At 34.4% G+C, this 10,107-nt stretch overlaps 1 protein-coding gene across 2 annotated transcripts in view; it reads left to right on the top strand.

Annotated features, from left to right (window-relative positions):
- The window catches only part of CFHR5 (complement factor H related 5), a 35,937-nt gene extending 26,414 nt beyond the window's left edge, over positions 1-9,523 (top strand). The window contains exons 8-10 of one of the 2 annotated variants that reach the window (XM_003264498.2): positions 2,345-2,527; positions 4,525-4,707; positions 8,358-9,523. In XM_003264498.2, the coding sequence (XP_003264546.2) occupies positions 2,345-2,527; positions 4,525-4,707; positions 8,358-8,554 (563 nt within the window). In that variant the 3' untranslated portion in view covers positions 8,555-9,523. The remainder of the gene's footprint in view (positions 1-2,344; positions 2,528-4,524; positions 4,708-8,357) is intronic. The other variant, XM_030818704.1, reaches the window with a different exon arrangement.
- The last annotated feature ends 584 nt before the right edge of the window (positions 9,524-10,107 follow it).

Below are 10,107 nucleotides of genomic sequence, written 5' to 3'. Positions count from 1 at the left end.
ATAAAGAGAAGGAAAATACTGTGAGTCATAGGTATCAAAATAAGGAAGAAGCCTTATTTAAAGTTTTGAGAAGAGCTGGTAGCTAGTAGTCTGGAAATTAGGTAAGAACGTTATTAGGTGGCAAATATTTGTTACACACCTTGCTTGTTCTTGAGAAAGATAATAACATTTCTCATTTTATACATCAGAAGTACATGGCTTCAAGAAGTTATTTGGTCAAAATCAAGACTGGAACTTGTTTCCGGATTTTTATATCAGTGCTGTTTCAACTAGACTCTAGGCAGAAATTTCTAAACAGAATGTCCAATTCTAAAAGGAAAGTAAGGTGGGCAACTGAGATCATTATGTGTAATGTTCTTTTTACCTAAAATATAAAAACAATAGTATATGTGTGATATTTGAACATCTAACTCACTTAGTTGGGACTTTGTTGATGAAATTTGTACATTTGAGATTACAGACACCTTCAGCTTCCCTATTTCCCGGCACTGGGACATCTAGGAGGTTGATAGCAGGTAACTGCTGAGTCCCTAGGTTGGCAGCACAAGCCTTGATGCTCATTCAAAAGAGTCTTGATTGTACTCAATAAGTATTCATCTTTGTGACTATGTATTTAAATAAAACTACTTAAACCACCAAACAGAAATTCATAAACAACAAAAATATTTAGTTTCCAAAATGTTTATGAAATACCTAAACAAAGAGGTAATAAACAAAGAGGTAATAAAGACATCTAAGTAGAACTTCTAAATAATAAATAATATTGAAAACTGACCCATCTATCTATCAAATGTGCCTGATATCCTCTTTTCATGTGCTCCTCATAGACTTTCCTCAAGCTCATGACCAAACTTTGCTAATCAAAAATGTATACTAACAATAATAATATCAGGCTAATTTTATTTTCTTTTGCAGTTAATTACTGAAACAACACTGATCACAAAAGATTGGTCTTGTTAATGGTTGACTAGAATAAGATGCATCTGGAATTAAGTACTTTAAGTTCGCGCTTTTCTTAAACCAGTAAATAAGTAGGATGAGTCATATAAAACATAAAATATGCATCAGTGGGCCCCAGTCCCAGATAGCTATCTAGATTTCCACAGGAACAGTTTCTGTTTAGATTTGCACTATTTTGCCTTTCTGACCTCGAAAAAATAAGGAAAATCCAATATAAAATTCCTATTTTAGACAATATGTATGTTTTGACTTACTTTATACTGACTTTAGGTTCTGTTCAAATAATTTATTAAAGATCTGTTGTATATAATTATTATATTTTTTAATCTAGCTAAACCAGGAAAGAGTAGATATGCATTCTTCCATCTTGATTTTTAAATGAAAATAGTATAGCGAGGAAAAAAAATATCTATCACTTTCAATGTAATAACTTTTTTTTCACAGAATTTTTTTTATTATTATTATACTTTAAGTTTTAGGGTCCATGTGCACAACGTGCAGGTTTGTTACATATGTATACATGTGCCATGTTGGTGTGCTGCACCCATTAACTCATCATTTAGCATTAGATATACCTCCTAATGCTATCCCTCCCCCCTCCCACCACCCCACAACAGTCCCCAGTGTGTGATGTTCCCCTTCCTGTGTCCATGTGTTCTCATTGTTCAATTCCCACCATTTTGAAGGGAAGTGCCAGTAGACAGTAGCCACCACTCTGGAAAAACATGAGATGAAGGAGATCACTGTAAGGGCATGAGCCCAGGTCAGGAGGTTTAGAAAATGCTTTGGCATCCAAGTTGACCATTTAAAACTTTTCCCTAAGAATAAGCCAAGCAACCAAAAAAGAATTTAATTCCTAGTGCAACGGAGGCATTCCAGTTATGCTCATTACCAGCCATTCTCATCTTTACAAGAAAATGCAAGTCATGGAAATCCTTTATTGAGATCTAGGGCTCAGTTATTAGGGGAAGTCATAGTTATTTCTGATTGTTGTCATCTTTATTTTTAGTTTTAAATTGTTTAAATTCAATGTACATAACTTTTTGAATCATATGGGTTAGTTCGAAAAAATTAAAGGAATTTATTTGTAAATTATACAAGAGAATTGACAGGAATAATGAACAGGAGATACAAGAGAGCATCTGAAAAAATTTAAACTAATGCTTATAACGAAAAGAATCACTTTTTAAACTGTAAACTATAGTGACACAAAAAATATTTGTTATTATAACATTTATATATAGGGAGAGAGAAAGAGAAAGTGATAGATAGACATATTGTGTGTGTGTGTCATTGAATGTTCCATTTTCCTGAAACAGTACCCTATTGAGCTGTTTTTTCTTAACTTTTATTAATCATATAATTTAATTCCAGTATTTTGTAGAAAAAAGGGAAAAATTCTGCCCACCGCCACCTCAGATACCTAATGCTCAGAATATGACAACCACAGTGAATTATCAGGATGGAGAAAAAGTAGCTGTTCTCTGTAAAGAAAACTATCGACTTCCAGAAGCAAAAGAAATTGTATGTAAAAATGGACGATGGAAATCATTACCACGCTGTGTTGGTTAGTAGTTTATTTCTAAGTAATTTCACTTAAAAAGAGGTTATTAATTCCCTTTGCTTTATCTAAAGAAAGAAAAAAGAACTTATGACTAATCTATTGCACTGTACCCCAAAGCCTTAAATTGCTAAGTAACCAATTCTGTCATTTAAAAAAGTTTCTCTAAGAGTTATCTCCAACAGTGTTCATAGAAGAAACAAGTTTGAAATTTCTACATCTTCTTAAAAATCTTTTCTATCATATTTTTACTGTACCTTTTCTGTTTAAATATGTTTAGATATGCAAATACTTACCATCATGTCACAATGGCCTATAGTATTCAGTACAGTAGCACGCTGTACAGGTTTGTGGCCTAGGACAGCGATACCCAACCTTTTTAGCATCAGGGACCTGTTTTGTGGAAGACAATTTTTCCATGAACTGAGGAGGTTGGGGGATGGTTTCAGGATGAAACTCCTCTGCCTCAGATCATCAGGCATTAGCTTCTCATAATAAGCATGCAACCTAGATCCCTTGCATGTGCAGTTCACAATAGGGTTCAAGATCCTATGAGAATCTAGTGCCCTGGCTGATCTGACAGGAGGTAGTAATGCTGGCAGTAATGCTCGTTCGCCCGCCTCTCACTTCCTGTCATGCAGCCCAGTTCCTAAGAGGCCACAGAGGGTACTGGTCTGCAGCCAGGGGTTTGGGGACAATAGGAGCAATAGGCTGCACCATGTAGCCTAGGTGTGTAGTAGGCAACATTGTCTAGGTTTGTGTAGGCTCACTCCATGATGCTCACACAAGGAAAAAAAGAGCCTAATGACACATTTCTCAGAATATCTTCTTGTCATTAAGTGCTACATGGCTGCATTTCAAAAGCACGTATTTCAAAATATTACTTGACAATACATCAGATATGTCAAAGAGTGCTTAGAGCTGGACAAGGTGCCTGATAATTGAACAATCTATTTAGCTAAATAAAAACCATTGGTAATTTTGCCTAGAGATATTTCCATAGAGGGTGAGTAAGTAATTGCAGTATGTTCAAGAAAGAATGTGGGGTAATAAAGTAAGATCATGGAAGATGAGAAACAAGGAAATGTGTTCGAAAGGGAATAGAGAAATGAGGCAGTTACTGGATAGAAGATACAGATAAAGTGAAATTTTACCTTATTGAATTGTGACATTTTCAGCATGTTTGTAGGTTGGTGAATGATTAAGTGGAAAGGGAGACATTGATGTTACAGAAGAAAGGAGATAATTCATGAAGAACAGTCTTTTACTAGTTTAAAGGTGAAAGAATCTAGTGTCATCATGAAGAAGTCAATCTGAGAAAGCAAGGAGAGTAACTCAATGAAAGAGGAGGTACAAGCCATTTGGGATAGGATTACTTAGTGATTTCATATTTATGTTCTTGGAGATATATAAAGGGAGATCAGTCAGTACAATCGAATGTATTCCAGCCAATCTTAGCATGAAGTTGTTACTTTTTTTAGTTTTCCCCAAAATCTCTTCATTACCATGAAGTTGAAACATTTATTGATAGGGAAAGATGCCTACAATATTATTTGGTATCAAAAAAGTAAATGCAGAAGAGTATGTCTGTAATTCATTTTCAGTAAAACTACAAGTTTATGATCATATGCCAGTTGGCATATGCTATTTGCATAAGGTAATAATTACCCTGAGACTAGAAACGGTAAGAAAGTTATTTACTTTTACCTTTCCTCTTTAAGTAACAATTGAATATTAAAGGGTGGAGGAGGAACCTAGACCAGAAGTTTACTCACCTGTCTCTCCTGCCTTAAATAAAAAGTATTCACGGTATTTTGTATGAATTTCACTTTAACATGAAAGGAGCTACAATATGTTTTGAATCAGACTTTATGACAGAAATACTTTAATTAATTATTTAAATTTCCAGACACCTTATATTAAAGATATGATACATGGTGCTTTATTATATTATTTTGTTTAAATTAACATAATGTCTCAACAAATAAACGCTATTTTTCCAGAGTCTACTGCATATTGTGGGCCCCCTCCATCTATTAACAATGGAGATATCACCTCATTCCCATTATCAGTATATCCTCCAGGGTCAACAGTGATGTACCGTTGCCAGTCCTTCTATAAACTCCAGGGCTCTGTAAATGTAACATGCAGAAATAAACAGTGGTCAGAACCACCAAGATGCCTAGGTGAGTTCTTAATATTCTCTTGGAATCTGAAATTTAATATTTATAATGTAATTTTTATGGACTAATTTCATAGAATAACCCTTACTTAAGTTTCATTCAGTCAAAATCTTTCCTGTCAAATGTAAATACATACAAAGAAACATTTGAAAAATTTGCTTTAAGCAAAGTGAGAAAAATTTATTTAAAAACTATAAATAAAATTTTAAAGACCTACATGTGATAAGGTGCATTATGAAATTCTGTAGAGTCCAAAGCTATTTATGGGGCCTATTCCCGTACATTAAATCGTTTCATGTTATAAGCATCCACCTGAGAACTTCTCACAGAGACCATTTGAAAAACAACTGGTCTAGGAAAGCTGTCATTTAATACTATATAAGGTTCTACTTGTAAACCTGAAAGCTTTCCCTAGTAGAACACCTAGTTGACTAATACTGACATGGCTTTTTACTTGCATGTTGGCAGAATATCTAGCAGGAGAGATAGAAAATCTGGAAGAGTTACTGAGCCGCTTTCCAAATCTTCACTACCCCTTCTTTTCATCCTATTTTTTTCTACTACAAAATAATGCCAATATACATACTAAGTTTCCACAAATTCATGTGCACTTTGTGGCATTAAAAAATTAACATCGTAGACTCCTTATGAAAATTTGGAGATTCACCTTTATTCTTTTGTCAGTCATGACAAACTAAAAGGGACAAAATACAAAGATATGGGGCGAATTAATAACACCAATTATGGGAAAAGCATGAACATCAGTTTACTCTATAATAAGTGGAAGAAAACTGGAATTTCCATAAACCCCTCTGTTTTCTGGCGTCCAAAAGAGACACCATGATAATAAGGATGTGCTCCTGCAACAGTTCCCACTATCGCCCAATGACTCGATTCACAGGGCTAGACCAGAAGTTTGTTATAGTCTTGAAAATTCATCCTTCTGATGATGTCTCTTTCTTCCACCTTCTATAGTAACAAATTACCCCAATGCCACTATGGCCTATACAGTGCTTCAAACCACTATTCTGTGCGAGCCCCTCTCCCAGGATATCATTAAAATTGTCTGGGAACTGAACTCAGAAAGTGTTGAGTTAGCATAAGGCAGAAGTACCATCTGAACAATTTTGCTAGAATGAAGAAAAGCTAGGTTTCAAAGGTAACTTCTAGGATTTAACTTGGAGTGATTGATGGATAGATAAAAATGCCATTATCTAATATTTTAAGTACAGCAAAGTTTTAGATGGTCCAATAATTTAAAATACGCAGAAATTATCACGGCCAGTGATCATAAAATACATTTCCAAAAGAAAAGTAAGAACAAAATTTGTAACCTAAAAAGTGTGTACCATGTCGGCAATCAGAGTTTGTGAGAAGGGCATTCTAGCAAAAAGAAACAGTATTTTGAACAATAACAAACACAAACACACAATCACAAAAACAAACAAGCAAAAAAACCCATCATGGATATCTAGAAAATTCAAAGAAACATGATCTAACTATGAAATGTAAAATAATTTTATTTCCCATGAGATAGGAGATTAAGATTCGACAACTCTGAAGAAATAATTTTTTCCAGCCAGGCGTGGTGGCTCACACCTGTATGTACTCCCAGCACTTTGGGAAGCCAAGGCGGGAAGAATCACCTGAGGTTGGGAGTTCCAGACTAGCCTGACCAATATGGAGAAACCCTGTCTCTACTAAAAATACAAAATTAGACAGGTGTGGGTGGCACGTGCCTGTAATCTCAGCTACTCGGGAGGCTGAGGCAGGAGAATCGTTTGAACCTGGGAGATGGAGGATGCAGTGAGCCGAGATTGCACCATTGCACTCCAGCCTGGGCAACAAGAGTGAAACGCCATCAAAAAAAAAAAAAAGAAATAATTTTTTCCAAAACCAGACATAAATTTATTTGGATGGTTCATGGGTATTGAATGAAGTAGGGAGCCATTACATATTTTTAATGGCAGTTTTTTGACGTAGCATCTTTTTTTATTTTTATTTTTTCAAGACAAAGTCTTGCTTTGTCACCCAGGCTGGAGTGCAGTGGCATGATCCCAGCTCATTGCAACCTCCACCTCCTGGGTTCAAGCGATTCTCCTGCCTCAGCCCCCCGAGTAGTTGGGATTACAGGCACATGCCACTATGCCCGGCTAATTTTTGTATTCTTAGTAGAGACAGGGTTTCACCCTGTTGGCCAGGCTGGTCTCGAACTCTTGACCTCATGATCCACCCGCCTCACCCTCCCAAAGTTCTGGGATTACAGGCGTGAGCCACCACGCCCAGTGCAATGTAGTTTTAAATTATCAGTTGACTAAGAACATGTGGTTATTTTACACTGAGAAAACATGCAATATGGGGAAATTGTTTAAGGCCCTGGCAGAGATTAGATTAGAGCCTTGACTAGTAGGTAAAAAACAGGAACCAAATGAAAGAGGGGTTGAAGATAATTTCAAAATTTCTCAATTTATGGAAAATATTCTCAGGTGCTTAACACATAAGGATTTTTACAAATCAATCAAAATTCAGTATAAAAATTATGTAAGGTACATAAACAAAATGAAAAACGTATGGCAAACATGAAAAAATGCTTGTCTACACGAACATAAAATTTCAATGAAGTGTCAATGTTCAACTAGGAAATCGGCAAAAAGAAAAAAGTATGTAACAGAAAGACTTGGCAAGGATGTGGAGAGTTAAGCACTCTAATATACATACAAGTGTATAATTACATATACATGTGTGTATATGTAATATAAATATATTACATATTATATATATTAACATATATGTATACACATATAAATACATAACACATATACTTATATACACATGATACATATAATATATAATATACATATAATATATGTATACATATAATATATGTATACATATAATATATAATATACATATAATATATAATATACATATAATATATTATACATATAATATGTTATGTATAATATATTATATTATACATTATATATAATACATATATTATACATAATATACAAATATATATTTATACATTAGATATAAATTGATTACATTAGATATAAATTGTATGTAACATATGTATACAATTAATGTACATATATTACAATTAACATACATATAAATGTATGTTACATATACACATTATATTATTATATATTATATATTATATATAAGATATGTAGAAATATATATAATGCTGATTTTAAGAATGAGTGATAGCTGTGGTCAGGGAAGAAGATAACATTTTTTTTTTACAGAAATCAAGGTTTCACAAAAGTTAAGAGTCACAAATAATTACATTATAAAAAGGGATATCTAAACAAACAACATTCATGCTGGTAGAATTTTTAGTAAAGTATAACAATTAAGAGCTCAGGTTCTGAACTCATACTGGCAGGATCCATATTCTGGCTCAAAACACTCACTAAACTGTGTAGCCTTGAGAAAATCTCTTAACATTCATTTCCTCATATGTAGCCCATACACAGTGCTAAGAATAGTACCAAGAATAACTCAATAAATATTATTTTTTAAATAAATATTAATATTTTTCATCATTTTAATTCCAAAATATTCTTAAATGCAATTTCACTATTCTATGAAAGTTAAAGATGTATTATTATTTATTTATTTTATTTTACCATTTCTTCTTTCAGATCCATGTGTGGTATCTGAAGAAAACATGAACAAAAATAACATACAGTTAAAATGGAGAAACAATGGAAAACTCTATGCAAAAACAGGGGATGCTATTGAATTTCAGTGTAAATTCCTATATAAAGCGAAGATATCATCACCATCATTTCGAGCAATCTGTCAGGAAGGGAAATTTGAATATCCTATATGTGAATGAAGCACGCATAATTTTCCTGAATATATTCTTCAAACATCCATCTATGCTAAAAGTAGCCATTATGTAGCCAATTCTGTAGTTACTTCTTTTATTCTTTCAGGTGTTGTTTAACTCATCTTTATTTAGAACTCTGGATTTTTAGAGTTTCAGAAATTTGTAAGCTGAGAGAACAATGTTTCACTTAATAGGAGGGTGTCTTAATCCATTTTACATTGTTATAACAGAATATCACAGACTGGGTAACTTCTAACCAATAGTTTATTTGTTTCATAAATCTAAAAGATGAGAAGTCCAAGATTGAGGGGCTGCATCTGGTGAGGGTCTTCTCGAAGCATCACAACATGGTGGAAGGCATCACGTGGCAAAAGAGCATGTACATGGGAGTGAGAGAAAAAGAGAGAGAGACAGAGTGGCGGGGACGGGGAGGAGGGCAAAGTCATCCTTTATAAAGACACCACTCCTGAGATAACAATCCAATCCCATGATAATGGCATTAATCCATTCAAGAAGGTAGAGCTCTCGTGACTTAATCACCTTCTAAAGATCCCACCTGACAACACTGTTGCATTGGGAGTTAAGTTTCCACATAAACTTTCGAGGACACATTCAAACCACAGGAGAAACTTATATTGTTCCTGGGCAAATCACAATATGGGGAATTTTATTCATAAATGTCCACAGAAACAGTAAATGTTCTCGCTTCAGTACTTAATTCATCTAATCCCTCCTGTTTGTCTCAAATTATAGGATAACTTTGAAACTTTCTGAATTAACTTTATTTAAGAGGAAATGTAGATGTTATTTTAGTCACTATCTTCGTGTTATTATCACTTAAAAACCTGCAAAAGCTGTCAACTTTTGTGGTTGTAGCAAGTATTAATAAATATTTATAAATCCTCTAAGGTAAGTCTAGCTACCTATCCAATACTAAATACCCCTTAAAGTATTAAATGCACTATCTGCTATAAAAGAATAGACTTTGAATTTTTTTTTTTTTTTTTTTTTTTTTTTTTTTTTTTTTTTTTTTTTTGAGAAGAAGTCTCCCTCTCGCCCAGGCTGGAGCGCAGTTGCGCGATCTCGGCTCACTGCAAGCTCCGTCTCCCAGGTTCACGCCATTCTCCTGCCTCGGCCTCCCGAGTAGCTGGGACTACAGGCACCCGCTACCATGCTCGGCTAATTTTTCTGTATTTTTAGTAGAGACGGGGTTTCACCATGTTAGCCAGGATGGTCTCGATCTCCTGACCTCGTGATCCGCCCACCTCGGCCTCCCAAAGTGCTGGGATTACAGGCGTGAGCCACCGCTCCCAGCCGAAAGAATAGACTTTGAAGTTTTAACCAGTCCTTCTGTGGAGTTTCTAATCTAGTCAAGAGGTGATGTACACGTACAAAAAGGTGAAAATTATTAGGTTACAAAATTGCATATACAGAATTATCTGGATGTGTATAAATGATCATAGAAGAAAGAGTGAGAGAAATAAAAATGATGGCTTTAATAATTCTATGTGGTTTAGGTTTAAAAAATTAAAATAGGCTGGGCATAGTGGCTCAAACCT

Source organism: Nomascus leucogenys, chromosome 9, assembly GCF_006542625.1.
Source record: "Nomascus leucogenys isolate Asia chromosome 9, Asia_NLE_v1, whole genome shotgun sequence".
NCBI lineage: Eukaryota > Metazoa > Chordata > Mammalia > Primates > Hylobatidae > Nomascus > Nomascus leucogenys.
Note: the sequence above shows the minus strand (reverse complement) of the source record. Positions and strands in the feature narration are given on the sequence as shown.